Genomic DNA, 21,322 nt, shown 5'->3' with positions numbered 1-21,322 from the left:
ATATAGTTTATATGAGGGACCTTGACTTGACTCTGTTAAGGTAATAGTCCATTCTGGACTCTGTCAGCATGTGACTTGACTGTTACACACTGACAGTTTGCAAACAGTAAATTAGGCTAACTGGCATTCCAAAATTGCCCGTAGTATGTGTGTGTGTGCCCTGCAATGGATTGGTACCTTGTCTAGATTGTACCCTGCCTCGTGCCCTAACCCTCCTGGGATAGGCTCCAGTCACACCTCGACCCTGAATCAAGCGGTATGATGAGTGAGTGAATTATAAAGTCTACATTGTTTTTGAAGCACTACCTGGACACCCAGCAGTTCAGTGACCATAACCTGCTATAAGCTGAAACACCATGTTGCATTGGGATGGAGTCAAAGCATAATATGGCATCAAACAACACCTTAGCTAATTTCCCAATGTCCATAGAGTTACTCTTATTAACCTCTGACTAAGACATAATTTAAGTTTATTTTTTAATAAATCAGCAAAAATGTTTTTCAATTTTGTGTGTTTTTTTGTCAATTTCGTGTGCTGTGTGTACATTAATGAGGAAAAAAAATAACTTAATTTATTTTAGCAAATGGCTACAATATAACAGAGTAAAATTTTAAAGGGGGTCTGAATACTTTTTATACTCACTGTATATCCTTAGCTCTAACATGTATCTTGAAGAACCTGTGCTTTCCTAAGACTCTAAGATTCTGTCTATGTCTAATGTCATAGTTGTGACAGGCTAATTATTTTTGTCTATGCTGTCCAATGTCTGATTTATTCAGCTGGGCACAAGTTAAAGTAGAATGTCACAGTTGTTGTCTCAAAGTGCTGGGTAAATTTCAATAAGGCATAACCAGATGATGGAGGTAATAATCTATACTATTTTCAGCACCAGATAACAGTGCAAGTGCCTCCAATAAGCAAGGTAGGCAATTGACTTTGTCATATCAGGGGAGAAGCTAATCATAGGCAGCTGCAGGGCTATACATGACATAGAAATGTTTTCATATCACATCTCTTTTTTAAGGGCAAGTACAGCAGACCTTTTAGACCAACAGCATCACAAGAGATTAAAACCTTATCGGCTCCCTAGCTGCACCAAAGAATATATTGAAAGGTAGCTATTATATTTCTTGAAGCATTGCTTAAATATTGGTTGACAGATTTTGCTATGAAATATATTGTACTTAAATATATATGTACTTAAAAATATTTTTTTAAAGATTAAATGCAAGTTGATTACTTATAATCAAATGTGATTGGAGTATAATTTAATTTGGGATTAGACAGAATCAAAAGTTCTGGTGCTTTTTATTTATTCCTTTTTCCTTCTAATACAGTGGTATGTATTCTTCCTTGTGAGTATGGAGCAGGAAATTTCTAAAGTCCAGAGGACAATGTCTGACTTAGAGTCAGTGCTCCAGCAGAAGGATGTTGAGCTGAAAGCCTCTGAGACCCAGCGAAGCATCCTGGAGCAGGACCTGGCTACTTATATCACAGAGTGTAGCGTGGGTTTATATTTACACAGATTCTGCATAGTTTATCATTTACAAATCATATGGTATTGTACCTAAATGATGAACATTTTCAATTTTTTGTGTGTAGAGTTTAAAGCGCAGTTTGGAGCAGGCTCGTATGGAGGTCTCCCAGGAAGATGATAAAGCGCTGCAGCTGCTCCACAACATCCGTGAACAGAGCAATAAACTGCAGGAGATTAAAGAGCAGGTACAGAAGAAATCATGTAATTCTCATACAGTTCATATACATTTTCACATTGTTGTTTGTTCTTATATTTAGAAATATGGTCTTGGGTTATGTGGAGCTACCGATGAGTGTTAAGGCATGTTATACTGTTGGTGAAGCATGAAGATGAGAAATGCCAGTTTTTCTCGACGTTTTCTCCAACAAATTATCTGGATTTACCAGGTCAATCAATTAGCTCTACTCCGGCTATCTATCTCAGCATATGAGCACCATTATGGGACTAAATGTGCAAGTGTTACACAAGCTCTGATACCGCAAGAACGACGATCATATTTTAGAGCCAGGGAATCATTTTACTTTGATAGGATTGAGGAAATGGCACTACAAAAATTACACCTTCGCAAGTGAAAATATCTGGAATGTATTCAAACTGTTTATTTCTTAATTTTTATTTCCTAATTTAAGATTAAACTTCCTGCTGTTGTATTGGCTGCATGATATTAATGTAGCTTTTTACAGTTCATGTGTTAGTTAATTTTATGTGAATTGATTAAAGCTATAGACATTCCAACCTTTGGACACATACCTTTACACTGTGTTGCATCATTATTTTACACTGTATGTGCCATTGTTGTCAGCTTCCTGTAGTGCATGTGTTAATTAAATGCGCAACGAGAGCAACACATGGCACGCAGTGTCCTGAAGAGCCCTTCAGTAATGCTCATGTAATGATACCTAGCCATAGATTTCAAGCAAAAGGCTTTTTGTGTTCATGTTGTGCTAAAATCTTTCACTGATTTATTTTTTACATTTCACTCTAGGAAACAGCAGTATACAGTATTGAGTGTTTTATAAATGTATTATTATTCCTTATGCAGAATAGAGGAGAGCGAATAGAAACAAACCAAACTGCTCTAAGGCACAGTTTTGTTTTTTCAACTCTATGTGCTATTGCACTGTGGTTTCCATGACAACTAAAAATGGAAGCCAGGAATGAAGAGTGTGCAGATGTAGTGAGGAGGCAGGCATGGCATGCTGGCAAAAGGGCTTCAATTAGTTGCACTCAGCGTTTCAGCTAGATTAACCCTATACCTCCTGTATTTATAAAGACATAAGATAACAGAGAATTAAGCTTTTTCTCATTCATTCCCAGTCTTATATCCAGATATTTTATTCTGTCGCTTAATTGTTTTTTAAAAGAACAATAAATGTTTTATTTACAGGATTATTTGCCTCTTATATAGTTGTATTTTTTTTATTCCAAAATGTCATACCTGATTCATAATCATATTAGACAATCTGTCTGCAATTTTGCTGAGTGACATAGATAACTTTTTTTTTTATATATATTTTGGGGGATTTTTCCAGATTTTCTCCTAAATTTAATAGTAGCCATTTCCACCCCATCAAAGCTACAACTACCAGTCAACGAGGGCCGAAAACTGTCAGGTGTTCAGTATCATCTGAGTCATGTGACGTCATTCAACCACATCGTTTTGAAATGCTCGCTCACACACCATTGGGAGCATCGAAAGACACTTGGAGGACAGTGCTATCCTCTCCTTCCGCCTGCATAAATCCTGTGATTAGCTTAGAGCCATAATTGATGTGAGAGCACTAGAATGCCTTCCATCCTTTTTCTCTGAGAAAGCTTGGCCAATCAGCTCTCACAAGCTTCCCCATCTGCATGAGGCTACAGCATCAGCTACAGGTTTTTTTTCTTTATTTCCATTATTTTCACCATTGTACATTATTACTGTGCTTAAAAAACATCAAACCATGAAAGAACACATGGAATTATGTAATGAACAAAAAACGTTCTCTCGTCAGATCCACAAGGTAGTCACCTGGAATATTTTTTAGACTATCAGTTGTCTTGTGCAAAGGAATGGTGGGTACTGAGTAAATAGCCCTATTAGTGCTACTACAACTACTGTGCAAACCCTCACTTAGGTAAATTACTATAAGAAATCATGATCAGTCAATCTGAAAAATCTCAAGAACTTTAAATGCATTTCCACATGCAGTCAACAAATCCTAGAGAGAGGCCTAGAGCTATCTGTTGCAGTGAATGAGCTCATTAGAATGATCAGCAAAAAAAAAAAAAAAAAAAAAAAAGGCTTCAGAAGAACAAAAAAAGCAGAAGAGACTTCCTTGGGCCAAGAAACACATGGATGTAAGAAACACAACAATGCTATTAGATCAGTGGAAAACTGTCCTTTGATCTGATGAGTCCAAGATGGTCTTTGTTAGAAGAAGATATGATGAACAGACGGTTCCTGAATGTGTGTTTCACACTGTAAATCATGGAGGAGGAGGTGTGATGGTGTGGGGGTGCTTTGCTGGTGGCACTATTTGTGACTATAATTGAGGGCACACTTAACCAGCACGGCCACCACAGAAAAATGACACAACTCTAGGTTATGTATGAGCTATTTGTCAAAGAGTGCTGCATCAGAGATCTGGCCTCCACAATCACAATCTAAATGCCACTGAGATAGTTTGGGGTGAGTTAAACTGGAGAGTGAAGGTAAAGCAGATAACACCTCTGGGAACTCTTTCAAAATTGCTTGTTGACTGAGAGAATACCGAGAGAAAATATAAAACATATTCTGTGTTATTTAACAGACTTTTGTTGACTACATAATTCCATATTTCTTCTTTCATAATTTTTATGTCTTAAGTACAATGAAAACAATAAAAATAAAGAAAAACTCTTGAAAAAAGATGTTGCAACTTTTTACTGATACTGTACAACTAGCTGTGTTAAACAACTCAGATTTGTTTAATTACTGAAGCCATCCAGTGACCCACTGACATACTCTTTTTTTTTTCTTTTGTTATGCCATTCTAGGCTTTTACTGAAGATTCTTTCAGTAGTTGTTGTCTTGGGGGGTTTCTTCCTTCAGCCTCATTCTCAGGAGGTGAAGTGCATGTTCCATATTGTTAAGCTATGGTAAATGTTTCACATTTCCCCCTTGATATAGTCCTTTGATGTGCGTTGAGTAACGTTGGGGTCATTTGGAAGTCCCTATAAATTAGATTTAATAAAAATCATGAACCATGACATTATCGTCACCATGGACTTGAGTAATGAACTTGTTTTGTATGTTTTAACTCATGAGCAAATTTTTTCTTTCTTTGCAAATTGTCCTTTCTGTCACTTTGGTAAATGTTCATCTTGGGTCCGGAACACTTTCTTGGGTTCATCTTGGGTCCGTATTTCTTTTTCTCGTCTTGCAATGCTTATTGACAATAATTGGTTTGCATATTATGGTATTGCCTTTGTATTTCTGGCCTTGTGTGTAAGTGTGTAATGAATATATCAGGGGCCTCAGAACACAAACTTGGTAGGCTAAGGTGCTGACGTGAGAAAGGAAAGACATATCTGCTAATCCATACTGCTTGGGGTAGTGATTACAGTGTTTAATACTCAGCTTTTGTCAGCAAACCACAAAATTTCCCATCCTGATGCCCAGATTTAATTCAATTCAATTCAATTCATTTTTATTTGTATAGCGCTTTTACCAATTGTCATTGTCTCAAAGCAGCTCAACACAATCAAGATAATTATTTAAGTTTGTGTGGAATGTGAATGTGTATGAATCAAAATGGTCAGAGTCCCTGGTGAGCAAGCCGAGGGAGACAGTGGCAAGGAAAAACTTCCTGAGATGGCAAAAGGAAGAAACCTTAAGAGTAACCAGACTCAACAGAAAACTTATCCTCATTTGGGTAAAACAGAGAGCAGGAATTGATCTGCATTTATACTGTGTGTTAGGTGGCAGGCAGTTCAGCTATAACAGTTGATGTTAACTGACACAGACATCCATGGGCGGGATTTCCAACCAGAGATGGGGTACCAGGATGGCCAGACAGGTCCAGAGGGCAGAGGGAGTCTGGTGGATCGTAAGACTAGCAGTTCACTCAGATACTGCAGTGCGAGACCATTTAATGCTTTATATGTCAAAAGTAGTATTTTAAAATCAATGCAGAATTTCACAGGGAGCCAAATGCAGTGAAGATAAGATAGGGGTGATGTCGTCGTATCTTCTGATTTTAGTGAGGACTCTCGCTGTTGCATTCTAGACTAGCTTGCTCAACTTTGCCAAACTGATTTTTCTCATCTGGTTTTGCTAAGACATATAACTGTGTGTCGTCAGCATAACAATGAAAACTAATACCATGCTTATGGATTATGATTATGTTGCCCAAAGGAAGCACGTAAAGGGGAAAAAAGGGCCTAAAATTTAACTCTGTGGAACCCCAAACTCCACTAGAGAACATGCAGAATAATCACCATTTAAGTCTACATACTGATAATGATCAGTCAAATAGGATGTGAGCCAGGAAAGGGTTGTTCCCATAATTCCTACTACATTTTCTAATCTGTGAATAAGAATACTATGATCAATGTTGTCAAAAGCTGCACTGAGGTCAAGTAATTCAAGCATATTTACACAACCCTGATCAGAAGCCAATAATCTGTGCTGTGATGAGGCCTAAATCCTGACTGATACAGATCATGTAGGCTTTTTCTATGTAGATATGAGCATAGCTGCTCCGCTACTATCTTTTCTAGAATCTTAGAGATAAAGGGGAGGTTTGATATTGGCCTTGGTTGGTTTGATATTGTACTTTATCGGAGTAAAGTATTCTAGGTTCCGATCTGACATGGCTAGATTAACATCTGCATCAGTTACATTTTCCGGTTTCAAAGTCTCAATTTTATGCCTAATATTTACAATTTTATTATTAAAAAAGTTCATGAAGTCCTCACTATTGCATGATGTTGTTGTGGAGATTTGTGCAGTGGTCTTATTTCTGGTTAATTTGGCTAAAGTATTAAATCAAAATCTAGGAGTATTTTTGTTATTTCCTGTAAGAGTGAAGAGATACGTTGATCTAACAATTTAGTTTAATGCCATTTACGTTCTAATTTCCAAGCTGTCTGTTTTAAAGTGTGTGTGTGATCGTTATACCAGGGAGTGAGTTTCTTATCTCTAATAATTTTTCTTTTAACTAGAGCTACATTGTCTAAGGTATAACGGAACGTTGACTCTAAATATTCAGTCGCCTGATCGAGTTCTGTGGGGTCAGACAGTGATCTAATCAAAGTTGATAACTCTGGGAGATTACTGATAAAACTCTGTTTGGTAGTTGAGGTGAATGTGTGCATACATTATTACCATTCCCGTGCTTGGTTGCACACATTACACACTCTAATTGAGACAAGATAGTGATTTGAGATAACTTTAGACCGTGGAATTGTGAATAAATTTCTTATACTTAATCCGAATAATATTATTAAATCTAAAGTGTGACCTGCTTTATGAGTGGGTCCTACTACACACTGATTTACTCCTACTGAGTCCAGTATGGACATAAATGCTTTCCACAGAGAGTCTTCTAGATTCTCAAAATGAATATTAAAATCTCCAGCAATTAACGCTTTGTCTACAGAAATGACTAGGTTTGAGAGGAAATCTGCAAATTCACAAAAAAATTCAGAGTACGGCCCTGGAGGAGCTGACTTAGTATTTGTAGCCACACTTGTTATGTTACTATAGAGAACTTTAAATGCTATGAATTTGTGTCTGTTTTTGTACGATAGACAAATTATCATGGTAAATACTGTAACTATGATGCCTCCTCCTCTACCAGTTAGCTGATGCTGGTGTATGTAGGTGTACCCAGGAGGACTAGCTTCATTTAAAGCCACATACTCGTCCTGTTTAATCCAGGATTCTGTTAAACAGAGTATATCAAACTCCTGATCTGTGATAATTTCATTAACAATAACTGCATTAGATGTGAAAGATCTAATATTTAAAAGTCCTAGGTGCTGGCTGCATAGTCTCAATATGATGAACCCTGAGTGACGACTCTATGCAGCTAGCAGACGGTTGGTTTAGCCTGTCTGTCTGCTCCCTGGCCTGGGCTCTGGATTGGCACCGATTAACTAGGCCTCTTCTGAGACTATGAGCTATACTACAGGAAATGAAAGCAGCATCTTCCTGAGTGGGATGGACACCGTCCCGCCCTAACAGGCCAGCTTTGCCCTTAAAGGTCTTCCAATTGTCTATAAAGCCCACACTATTTTTAGAGCACCACCTGGACATCCAGCGGTTTAGCAAACATTACCTGCTGTAAGCTATGTCGCTCATCTCATTGGGATGGGACCAGACCGTTTCTCAGCAGGTGCATCACTGAGGAGAGCAAACCTGTTGGACACATGAAGCGCAGAAGAGGTGTGCTTCGGTGGGCCAGCCTTAGCGTTAGCTTTGGCTGAACGAGTATGCCGCAGAGTCGTCATGTACTCGCCCAGCTGTGAGGGCTCTAATGCCGGAGTCTTATCTTCGCCTGCCTCACCCAGACTTTCCGCTACGGGAATAATGCTGCTCTCGTGCTCTCTAACCCTTTCTAAAGTCTGGATGCGCTCCTCTAATGCTGATATCTTCTCTGTCAGAGTGCTCACTAACACTCACCTATCACAAATAAAATTAACACTAACGTCTAAACATCCTGCACTCCACACACTGAACAAGCTGAATATTATCCATTATAGCGTACCTGAGTTGGAGTTTAGTTGTTTGGAGTTAAATTCCGTTTCTTGTTCTTAGACGAAGAAAAAAGATGGCTTAGGGTTTTTTGTAAACGCTGTACAATGGCATCATCAGCTGAATGATTGGGACCATATGCAAACTGTAGATTTTTGATCTATCATCTTAGATTTATTTTTTGACCTTGAACTCAAATGTCTTTTAACAAGAGAACTGTATGTAATAGCTGACAAAAACATTGGCTCTTTGGATTTTAACTAGTCAAAAAAAATTATTGTAATGAGTCAAAACATTTGAGACCACTAGGCAAATGCTTTTTTGCAAAATATATTTTCCTTGCAAATTATATTACTAAGTAAAAAGTAAAATCTTTGAAATATCAGTTCCATAAGTTTTTGCAAAACCTTATGATAAATTTTTTATCACTTTTTTTAATCACTTTTTTTATTTATAATTTTTTGATCACCTTGCTCACCAGGGACGATCTGACCATTTTAATTTATACACATTCACATCTCATACAACAATTGTTAAAAGCGCTATACAAATAAATTGAAATTGAAATATTTACATTTTCAGACATATTTCACTCACTCACTTTTACTCATCTTCTATACCGATTTATCTTGTATTTAGGGTTGCAGAGGCCTGAAGCCTATCCCAGGAGGCTTAGCGCATGAGGCAGGGTACACTCTGGATGGTGTGCCAATCCATTGCAGGGCACACGCACATACATACACTCACACATTCATTCACACACTACAGGCAATTTGGGAATGCCAATTATTTTGCATATCTTTTGACTGTGGGAGGAAACTGGAGTACCCGAAGGAAACCAACCAAGCACAGGAAGAACATGGCGAAACAGTGCTAACAACTACACCGCCAGACATATTTAAGTTAGAAAGATATTTTCATACACTCAACAAAAATATAAACGCAACACCTTTGTTTCTGCTCCGATTTGATGGACTTAAAGATCTAAAATTCATTCCAGATACACAATATTACCATTTCTCTCAAACATTGTTCACAAATCAGTCTAAATGTGTGATAGTGAGCACTTCTGCTTTGCTGAGATAATCCATCCCACCTTACAGGTGTGCCACATCAAGATGCTAATCTGACATCATGAGGTGTACCTCATCAGGTGTACCTTATACTGCCCACAATAAAAGGCCACCCTGGAATGTGCAGTTTTTTGCTTTGTTGGGGGTCTGGGGACTCAGAACCGGTCAGTATCTGGTGTGACCACCATTTGCCTCATGCAGTGCAACACATCTTCTTCGCATAGAGTTTATCAGATTGTCAATTGTGGCCTGTGGAATGTTGGTCCACTCCTCTTCAATGGCTGTGAGAAGTTGTTGGATATTAGTGGGAACTGGTACATGCTGTCGTATACTGTACGCCGGTCAAGCACATCCCAAACATGCTCAACGGGTGACATGTCTGGTGAGTATGCTGGCCATGCAAGAACTGGGACATTTTCAGCTTCCAAGAACTGTGTACAGATCCTTGCAACATGGGGCCGTGCATTATCTTGCTGAATCATGTGGTGATGTTCATGGATGTATGGCACAACAATGGGCCTCAGGATCTCATCACAGTATCTCTGTGCATTCAAAATGCCATCAATAAAATGTACCTGTGTTCTTCGTCCATAACAGATGCCTGCCCATACCATAACCTCACCACCACCATGCTCGATCCACAACATTGACATCAGCAAAGCGCTCACCTACACGACGCCACACACGCTGTCTGCCATCTGCCCTGAACAGTGTAAACCGAGATTCATCCGTGAAGAGAACACCTCTCCAACGTGCCAGACGCCATCGAATGTGAGCATTTGCCCACTCAAGTCTGTTACGGCGACGAGCTGGAGTCGGGTCAGGACCCCCATGAGGACGACGAGCTTGCAGTTGAGCTTCCCTGAGACGGTTTCTGACAGTTTGTGCAGAGATTTTTTGGTTATGCAAACCAATTGTTTCAGCAGCTGTCTGAGTGGCTGGTCTCAGACGATTTTGGAGGTGAACCTGCTGGATGTGGAGGTCCTGGGCTGGTGTGGTTACACGTGGTCTGCGGTTGTGAGGCCGGTTGGATGTACTGCCATATTCTCTGAAATGCCTCTGGAGACGGCTTATGGTGGAGAAATGAACATTCAATGCACGAACAGATCTGGTTGACATTCCTGCTGTCAGCATGCCAATTGCACGCTCCCTCAATGCTTGTGGCATCTGTGTCATTTTGCTGTGAGACAAAACTGCACATTCCAGGGTGGCCTTTTATTGTGGGCAGTATAAGGTACACCTGTGCACTACTCATGATGTCAGATCAGCATCTTGATGTGGCACACCTGTGAGGTGGGATGGATTATCTTAGCAAAGCAGAAGTGCTCACTATCACACATTTAGACTGATTTGTGAACAATGTTTGAGAGAAATGGTAATATTGTGTATCTGGAATGAATTTTAGATCTTTAAGTCCATCTCATGAAAAATCGGAGCAGAAACAAAGGTGTTGCGTTTATATTTTTATTGAGTGTATATTCTATGAGCATAATAGATGCATAAAAGCATCATAATGTATTTTTGAATTAGATAGTAGATAGATATACTTTATTGATCTTGTGGGAGAAATTATTGTGTTACAGCAACAGCAGGTTATACAAACAGCAGTAAGGGGAGAGGGAAGGGGGAAAATGTCTGTAATTGTACCTTATTTTAATGAATACAGTAATGCAGATGTTATATAGTAAAAAAAAGGGTAAACTGGCATTTCAAAATAAGAAAAAGAGTTGAAATGTGCAAATTGTCAGTGTACGTATCCATTTAGTGACATTGAATATTGTCCTTATTGTCATCTGTTACATAAAGTTGAGTGGTTGTACAGTGAAATGGCGGATAGTAGGAATGATTTCCTGAACTATACTTGAGAAAATGAACTCTGCTGCCTCTGTATGGAATCATGTAGTGGGTGGGATGGATTTTCCAGGATTGACAGGAATTTGTTCAGTGATCTGTTGTCCATCACTGTCTCCAACTTGTCAAGTTTGTGTTGCCAATAATGTATTCAGCCTTGCGGATGATTTTAGTTATCCTGCCTGCTCCCCCAGCAGACCACATCACTATAAAAGGCACTAGCCACAACAGACTACAAAAACATTTTTAGCATTCTGCTGCATACACTGACGTTTTCTCAGAAAATAAAGTCTGCTCAACCCCTCAAATCCTCCAGTCCAATTTGGTGTTCAAGTGAACACCCAAATACTCCAACTCTTGATACATCATCCCTGATACACCCCACCACTGCAGAGTCATCAGAGAACTTCTGCAGGTGGCAGGACTCAGAGTTGTACTGGAAATCTGAGGTGTACAGTGAACAAGAATGCAGAAAGAACAGTTCCCTGAGGTGCTTTTGTTACTGACCACCACATCAGACAGGGAATTCCCCAACCTTACAAACTTTGTCTTATCTAACAAATAGTTAGCTATTCAGGACACAATGCTGACACCCATTCTGAGCAGTTTCTTACTCAGTAGAAATGGTTGTATTGTATTAAAAGCACTGGAGAAATAATAATAAAAAAACATAATTCTCACTGTACCGTATGCAATTAGAATGCTTTTTGCTTATTTAAAATAACTTTTTTTAAAGATTGCTTTGCTCAATTTCTTTTTAATAATCTACTGTCCTTTTAATATAAGAAATAATGATAGGTAATCAAATTATTGGTTGTGTTCTAAACACAAGGGACCTCCAGTACTTGCAGTGCTTTAAAAATGGCGCGGCTACGTCCAGACGCCTTCTTGATCGCTCCGTACAAACTGTACGCTTCTTGAGAGCAAGCTCATCGCACCCCTCCTCAAAGTATCCTGCTGGCTAATGTACAGTCACTGGAGAATAAGCTTGATGACCTTAGAGCAAGAGTTACTTTCCAGCGAGATATCAGGGATTGTAATCTTCTGTGCTTTACAGAAACATGGCTGACCCCCATTGTGCCGGACCGAGTAGTAACTCTATCGGACTCATTCTCTGTGTTCCATATGGACAGGACGGCAAGGTCTAACAAAGGTGGAGGTGTGTGTTTTATGGTCAACAACAAGTGGTGCGATGCCAGGAGTGTTTCCATTCTCTCCAGTAGCTGCTCGCCTCATTTGAAATATCTGATAATAATATCAGTGCTTTCTACCTGCCTCGCGAGTTCACCTTGGTTATTGCCACGGCGGTCTACATTACACCCCACGCGGATACAGGCATTGCTCTGTTTGAACTACATGATGTGCTGAGTGAGTTCCAAAACAAACACCCGGATGCAGCGCACATTGTAGCAGGTAACTTTAATAAAGCGAACCTCAGACAGGTTATGCCAAACTTTCAACAACATGTTACATGTCCGAAGAGGGGACTCAACATTCTGGATCACTGTTACACATCATACAAGCGGGGCTACAAAGCTGTTTCCCATCCAACATTTGGGAAATCAGACCACAACGCTATTTTCCTCATACCGGAATATCAACAAAGCTTTCGTCGTAAGGCTCCGGTCATGGGGGAGGTACAACGCTGGTCTGCCCAGCCCAATCAGAAGCTCCGCTGCAGGACGCGCTTGATGATGTAGATTGGGACATGTTCCAAGCCTGCGCAGAAGACATCAACGAGTTTGCGGATGTAGCAGTTAGCTTCGTTAGCACGCTTGTAAATGAAGTCGTCCCAACAATGAGGTTTAAATTGTTTCCAAACCAGAAGCTTTGGGTGGACCGATCGATCCGAGATGCCGTGAATGCCCGGACCGCTGCTTAAATGCCGCATTCATTAGCGGCGATATGAGTGCATATAAAGCAGCTTCTTATGGCGTCAGGCGAGTGGTGAGGGAAGCTAAGGGACGGTTCCGACAGTGAACTGAATTACACTTCCATCAGGGTGACACACGCCGCATGTAGCACGGATTCCGCACAATTACGGACTACAAGTTTGCCAAAGACACCACGACGATCGTCGCCGACTCTGCATTTGCCAACGAGCTGAACGCATTCGAGGTTAGCCAGGCGGCTAATGCTAGCAGCCTGGTGACTGAGAATGATGATGTCATCAGCAAGGAACGCGTTATCAGCATCGTAGAGCACGACGTTCGCACGGTGCTGAGGAGGGTGAACACCAGGAAAGCAGCGGGTCCAGATGGCATCTGCGCTGACCAGCTGTCAGGTGTGTTCACCTGTATCTTTAATGAGTCCCTGGCGAAGTCTGTGGTCCCGGCGTGTTTTAAGAGATCCAACATTGTCCCAGTGCCCAAGACCAACAAACCCTTTATGCCTGAATGACTACCGGCCTGTTGCACTGACATCAATGGTCATGAAGGTATTTGAGGGTCTGCAAAAAAAAATTATCTCCTCCTCCATCCCCAGCTCTATAGATCCACTTCAGTTTGCCTACCGCCCTAACAGATCTACAGAGGATGCCATCTCCCATGTCAAGAAGCAAGGTAACTATGTAAGATTGCTGTATATTGATTACAGCTCAGCTTTCAACACAATAGTGCCTTACAAACTGTTCACAAAGCTGAGAGATCTAGGACTTAACAAACGCTTGTGTGCCTGGGTGTTGGACTTCCTTTCGGATGGATCTCAAGCAGTGAGGGTGGGCAGGTGCGTTTCCAGCAGCACCACCATTAACACAGGTGCTCCACAGGGATGTGTTCTTTCTCCATTGCTGTACTCTCTTTACCGACCGATGTGTGACCATGTACGACTCCAACACCATCGTTAAGTTTGCTGACGATATGGTGGTGCTGGGTCTCATCTCTAACAATGATGAGTCGGCCTACATGGATGAAGTGGAGAACCTGGCACTATGGGGTCAAGAAAACTGCCTCCGGCTGAAAGTCAGTAAGACGAAGGAACTGGTGGTGGACTTCAGAAGGAGACAACAGGATCACAAACCCCTCATCATCAATGGAGCCCCAGTGGAGAGGGTGAGCAGCTTTAAGTACTTGGGCATCCACATCTCCGAGGATCTGACATGGACTGAGCATATCTGTGCTCAGACGAAAAGGGCAAAGCAGTGTCTGTACCATCTGAGGAAGTTGAGGAAGTTTGGGGTTTCCCCTGCTGTCCTTAAGGCTTTCTACTTGGGCGCTGTTGAGAGCATCCTTACACAGAACATTTCATCCTGGTTTGGGAATAGCTGTGTACAGGACAGGAAAGCCCTCCAGAGAGTGATCCGGGCAGCTGAACGCTGCTGCAGGTTAACTCTCACTTCCATGCAGGACATCTACATCAGGAGTAAAACCTGTAAAACCAGGGCAGCTCGGATCATTAAGGATTTTTCGCACCCCAATAACGGACTGTTTAAACTTCTGCATTCAGGCAGAAGGTTTCGGGTCATTATGGCCAAAATGGAGAGACTAAGGAGGAGTTTTTATCCACAGGAGATTAGACTCCTCAATCAATCATGATAAGCTACTTTCCGTTCATAGAACTGGTATCAGTATACTTATACACTGTTGTGCTGACATTGCACACTGCACATTGCACTGTAGTTTGGACTATAAGCATTACTTGCCCTACATTCTTATCTTGTTGCATATACACTCTTGCAAATCAGAGTTTTTTATTATTATTATTATTATTATTATTATTATTATTCTGTTTAATTTTTTTTTTTGTTATTTGCACAAAGTAGGAGTGGTTGAGGATACATTTCACTGCGTGTTGTACCTGTATAACTATGCATGTGACAAATAAAGAATCTTGAATCTTGAAAAAATGTCTTAGGGAACCTGTGGTTTTAGTACAAACTTAGTTAGATATTTTTTTATTTTATGACTTCATCACTAAGTCACTACAAATAAAAAAAATTTGAATTTTGAAAAAAAAAATGATTTCCAAGCATTAGTATTTCAGTGCAAAATAAAAGTTTAGGGAAAAATATTTGGATGCCAAAAGAAAGCAGTGTATTATATAAGAGACATGCCACAGTGCTCTGCTGACTCTGACTGTTGCACATTCAAAAAATAAAAATAAATAAATAAATAAATAAATGAATAAATAACTAAACATGTTGCTGATTTTGCATGTAAATAAAAGAAGGTGAAACAGTCAACGTCCACAGCAGGACTGTGGCTGAGAACTTATCTCTTACTAAATATGCTGCTTTCTTTCTGGCATACAAATTTTCTTTCAAATTAAATTTTGTGATCAATTTTAATGTTTGGAATTTTTTTTTAAGAACTCTATTACTAAGTTCTAAAATAAACATGTACAACAAACTTTTTTTGTACTTTAAAAAACACATTGTATAAAGACTTGTACACAGTACTGTAAAGTATGTGCAGGTGAGTAATTATTTAAGATGAGAGGACTGAATTTTAATGTTAACAATGTACTCCCACTCTTTGGCCTTTTAGGCTTGAAGCAATTAACTAAAAATAACTGTTTTCTCTTGTCTATGGCAAGCCTCTCTGCTTCAACTTAATAAAAATGTGAATAACAGAAAGCTTTTGAGGTAATATTATGGCTTTCAACTAGTTAAAATATATATTTTTTAATCCAGTATATTATATTAATAAAATATTAAATTTTGAGTAAATTTCTATTTGCAATATTAAAACAGCATGTACACACAACCCCAATCATGGGAAAGAGTGCTCATTTGAAGGTTTTCCAGAAGATGGTAATCAGCTACAGGAGGTCATTGCTGAAAAGGCTAGTTGATTGCACAGTGTTGTACCAAAGCATATCCATGGAACTTGACAGAAGCAGAAGTTAGGCAAGGAGTAAGGCTGGTGTGTATTAAAAGCCACCACACAAAGACATCTTTAGGGAATACGCTACAACTGTTGCATTTGTAGTAACAAGCCAGTCCTGAACCAGAGACATCAAAAATGGCTTACCTCTGTGAAGAAGAAAAGTAACTGGAGCATTGCTCATTGGTCCAAAGTCCTCTTTTTAGATCAAAGTTAATTTTGCACAGAATCCAAGTTGCTTGAAGTCCATTGTGAAGTTTCCACAGCCCGCAATGATTTGGGATGTTGGGATCGTCTGTGTTTTATCAAGTCCAAAATCAACACCGTCATCTACTGTACCAGGAGATTTTAAAGCACTTCATGCGTCCACCTGCTGACAAGCTTTAATTTTTTTGAGATACTGATTTCCTTTTTTTAAGCAGAACTTAGCACCTGCCCACATTGACAGGTCCCACTAACTGATTTGTTTTACAATAAGTGTGCATGCTTAACCAGCCAACACCTGACCTGAACCTCATAGAGAACATTTGGGTTATTGTCAAGAGAAAAATGACCCCAACACACAACCCAACAACACAGACTAGCTGAAGGCTGCTATCAGTGTATTTTAATAATGCCTCAGCAGTGCTACAGGTTGCTTGTCTTGTTGCATCGATGCAGTAATTAAGGTAAAAAGAGCCTCGACCAAGTATTGGTTTAGTATAAAACACAGGTGTTTTAACAATCATTAATTACAAAGTGGGTGAAAGTAGGCCAAAATCGTCTGCAGGGAAATGCAGGAGGGAATGCAGCTGCCTGCCAAAACTGCCATTTAAAACCAGTCACTTTTAACAAGAAAACACATAAAAATATTATGCCATCTTAACCAGCACGTTGCCTCTTTAGTTAGTGATTGTTTTTCCAAACTAGCTAACTAGCATTTAGCACAAGGCTGAATCCCTCTCGAATCCCTGATCAAGGGCACTACTTGGTGTGTGGAACAAGGGATTGCACACACTAACACCATGGGTTTCCATTTAAAGCTATTAAATATAAATTAAGTCTTTATAAAAAATTATGTTGATAAAGCAAAAATGACAGTTTTTTCAATTTTAAATGATATAAAAATTTTTAATATGCTCCATATATTACATTTTAAAATTTCACTTGTTTTACCAATATTGTCTTTCTTTATTTGTCTTGTACTGTAATTACAGTGCCTCCAGAAATCTTTTTTTTAAATCTTTTTTTGAATAAAATGTTTAAAACAGTATATTTTATAATATTCACCCTTTTTTTAGTAGTCTAAAATAGGAGTAATATTTAATTTTTAAAGGCTCACACTAAACATGTTTAACAGGGTAGAGCTCTGTTATTTTCTGTGTCTAACGCTGCTTACACAATAACTGTCTCTGACCCTAGATGTCAGATGAGATCAGCATCCCACCCCCCGTTAGGGGGACCAAGGAATTTTCCAGGAATCTTTGATGTAAAGCTGTTAAGGAAAACTGTGGAAACCAATGTAAACAAAATATGGCAAATGAAAAAAATATATGGCACAGACACTACCAAGAACAGGCCAAACAGAGTGTTCAGACATGAAGGGTAATTGTTAAAGAAAAATTCCTTGGTACAAAGTGGTTACAGAGCTCCCTAACCAAAATAGGAGAATCTGCACGGACCTCAACAGTTATCCATTTACAGATCAAGCCAAAAGAAAGCCACTTCTGAAGGAAGTTGTTAAAAAACCTGACAGCAATTGGAAAAGATTTTGTAATGTGATCATACTAGGGTGTAGCCAACAAGAGTTTGCCACAAACCAAATATGGCCCAACAGACAACACCTTTCTTTAGGAACACCATGCTCTGGGATTGCTTTTCAGCGAAAGGAACTTAAAAGTTTGCTGCTATCACAGGCATTATGAATGGCAGAATAAAATTGTTCAAATAGTTCTAGTCAGCCAGACATTTGAATTTAGGTCTTAAATATAGGTCCATCAGACCTATAAGCCAAAGTCCAAAGCAAGTGCTTCGAAAGATTTGTTTTTTGTTATTTGTTTTGGAGGGGTTAAATTAAAGTTTATTTAAATGGAAATGGCCATGGTATGACCAATATTTTTGTGTTCCAACATTCATCATTTAACTTGGCAGAGTTGGAGACAGTAGATGGCACAGTGGCATAGTGGTTGAGGGGTCGAGGGTTTGAGTCCCACCTTGGGTCTGTGTGCGTGGAGTTTGCATGTTCTTGCTTAGTGGAATTTCTGCATATTTGCATATTCCTTACTTACTCAAAGGTACGATGGTACTCCAGGTTTGTCCCAAAGTCCAAAGACATGCATATTAAGTTATCTGGCATTCCTAAATTACCTGTACACTAGTGTGTGTGTACACCCTGCAATGGATTGGCACCTTGTCCAGGTTGTACCACAGCTTTTTTTGGCATAGGCTCAAGGCCCCTGGAACCCTGTACAGAATAAGTGGTATAGAAGATGCTGAAAATTGGAGAAAATCTTAGGCTACTTAGACAACTCTTTTTGAAAAAGAAAAATTTACACAAAATATTGGGATATATTGATGAGAATACTCATCAATTAAGATTTATAGGGTTTTTTTTTTTTTGGTCTCAAATTTAAGACTTTTTTTTTTCAAAGAAAGAAGATTTTTTTTTTCCATGCTTAAATCATATGTTGCTTTTTTCAACAATATTGCAGTAATAAGAATACGGGGTTTGATTGCCAAGCAAGTTCAATTCCCAATTGTGCCCTATTCTTTAAAGCCTAAAAAATCTCTAATTCTCTACAGCCTCTCTGTATCTCTAGATAACCACAGAAATTCCACTGTCTGGCAATTTAAGCATTGTTTTTTTATTTGTCTTTCTCTTCTGCAGTGTTTTTTTTCTCCTAAAACCTTTACAGCTGGAATTGTCTTTTGCCTCAGGAGTATCATGCTCAGCTGGAGGAGATGCGAGTGTCCATCCGTCAGTTGGAGGAGAACCTCTCAGCTGCTCGGCGTCGCAGTGACTTATACGAGTCTGAATTAAAAGAGTCACGCCAGACAAGTGAGGAGCTGAAAAGAAAGGCAGCAGAATATCAACATAAGATCCAGAAGGTCAGATCTGTTGTCATAAGATGGGGTTTGAGACAAATACAGTTAATACAGAGACAAATACACAGAATGTCACTTACAGTCTAAAGGCAGTATAATCCCCTGTGTATCTCTCTCAGTGTAATTCTCCTGTTACATATATTACAATTTTTACAGGCCAAAGAACAAGGCAAGGCTGAGATGGAGGAGCTACTGACTAAAATGCAGAAGGTTTGCCAAATCTTTTTCAGTGTAGCAGTGGTTTGTGTTAAATTAAATGTGTTCCCTTTCAAAAGCTATACTTGATGCTGCATGGAAACGCTTTGGGAACATCTTTTTGTTTTGCCAGTTGTGAAGCATGTGTGTATTAAACACACCAAATTTTGGCTTATATAACCTCGGTCAGGTGACGTCATCTGATGAAGTGCACATGGAGGTTATAAATAGGAGTGAACCGGAAATATTCCTTAGATATTTTCGTCTTCAGGACTGCTTTGTGTTTGTGTGTGTGTGTGTGAACAAGCTCACCGATATGTTTGATGAGTTTCAAGGAAGTTGTGTGCCTCTGTGTGATAAACCTCTTTTGGAGGGCGATCTCCACACTTTCTGTTTTGAGTGTTTGGGGGAAAATCACGCTATCCTCTGGCTTCAAGGAAAGTGTGAGCACTGTGACTTTCATCCTATTAAAGTGCTGACGCGACGCATTCCTGGGGTTCACGTGTGGATCTGGCAGATGTGCACGAGACGGAATCTCCTCTCCTTTCTCTCGCGCTCTCGCCGGATCAGGAAATTTCTCCGTCAGCTTCTCAGACGCGCCCCGGCATCTTCTCTTGCTTCTACAGAGATGGAAATAGCCACCTCAGAGCGCTTCTCTAGTGATGACAGAGCGTATGAGGAGTTACTCGAAGTAGTAACGCGTGCGGTTGAGTGGCTGCATATCGACTGGCCGCAAAAGCAAGCTTCCCCCAAGCGCTCGAAATTAGATGACAGGTTTCTGTTGGGTGGCCAGAGGGCAGAGCCTCAACGACGCTCTCCCCTTCTTTAGCGACCTCCACGACAAGTTAACTCTTTCATGGAGTAAGCCATATTCATCCTATGCCATCGACTTCGATTTATGCGAATATTGTTGATACGATGCTACCACAGATAGGGACATCATGGCCCGTACGTGGCCTAGATTACGCCTTTATGAGTTTCCCCACGATAGCTCTGCTCCCAGAAGTCCTGGCGAGGGTCTGTCAACAGGGTTTGCGCCTCATATTGATAGCGCCCCATTGGCCAACCAGAGTGTGGTTTCTTGGATCTAATATCTCTCCTTGACTGTTCACCGTGGGCGATTCCATTGAGGAGGGATCTTCTGTCTCAGGCGCAGGGGACAATATTTCATCCCCGGCCAGGGCTCTGGAACCTTCACGTCTGGCCCCTGAGGGGGACCAACTAAGAGATGCTGGTCTTCCAGTTAGCGTAATCAAAACTTTTTTAAATGCTAGGGCTCCCTCCACTAGAAGAACTTATGCCCTCAAGTGGAGTGTATTCGAAAGTTGGTGCATGACAAAACATGTAGACTCAGTCCACTGCCGAATTGTTTTAGTGCTGGAGTTCCTGCAAGAAAAGTTGTCCTCTGGCTTATGCCCTAGTACTCTCAGAACGTAGCTGCTATTTTGCCTTGTCATGTTTTGATCGACGGGGTTTCTGTGGGAAAGCACCCTTTAGTAGCCTGTTTTATTTGCGGAGCTAAACGGTTAAGGCCGCCCACTAGAGCGACGGTCCCTTCTTGGGACTTGGCTATTGTGCTCGAAGGTCTGATTGACACCCTTTCGAACCACTAGAGTCAGCGCCCGCCAGGCTTCTGGCTCTCAAGATGGTTTTTCTTATGGCCATTACTTCTTTGAAGAGAATTGGAGATCTGCAGGCTTTGTCAGTCTCCCCATCCTGCCTAGACTTTGCACCTGGGCTACTTAAAGCTATTCTGTATCTTCACCCAAACTACCTTCCAAAAGTTCCATTCTCGACCATGCACCCAGTGGAACCACCCCGCAACCAGGGGGCGGCTGCCACAAGACAAACGCTGTCACATTGGGTGAGAGATGCTATTGCCCTAGCCTACGAGGTGCGTGGTCACACTTCTAGGAATCAGGGCTCATTCGACCAGGGGGATTGCCTCATCTATTGCGCTGGCAAGAGGTGTCACCTTGCAGCAAGTGTGTGATGCGGCAGGTTGGTCCTCTTCACACACCTTTGTTAGATTCTATA

General features: G+C 40.3%; 1 protein-coding gene across 1 annotated transcript in view; it reads left to right on the top strand.

Moving 5' to 3' along the window:
• The window catches only part of LOC128530283 (citron Rho-interacting kinase), a 68,299-nt gene that overhangs the window by 3,733 nt on the left and 43,244 nt on the right, over positions 1-21,322 (top strand). The window contains exons 2-6 of the mRNA XM_053504137.1: positions 1,026-1,115; positions 1,339-1,506; positions 1,604-1,723; positions 18,923-19,093; positions 19,247-19,300. Coding sequence (XP_053360112.1) covers positions 1,363-1,506; positions 1,604-1,723; positions 18,923-19,093; positions 19,247-19,300 — 489 coding nt within the window. The 5' untranslated portion in view covers positions 1,026-1,115; positions 1,339-1,362. The remainder of the gene's footprint in view (positions 1-1,025; positions 1,116-1,338; positions 1,507-1,603; positions 1,724-18,922; positions 19,094-19,246; positions 19,301-21,322) is intronic.

Source organism: Clarias gariepinus, chromosome 9 (assembly GCF_024256425.1).
Source record: "Clarias gariepinus isolate MV-2021 ecotype Netherlands chromosome 9, CGAR_prim_01v2, whole genome shotgun sequence".
NCBI lineage: Eukaryota > Metazoa > Chordata > Actinopteri > Siluriformes > Clariidae > Clarias > Clarias gariepinus.
Note: the sequence above shows the minus strand (reverse complement) of the source record. Positions and strands in the feature narration are given on the sequence as shown.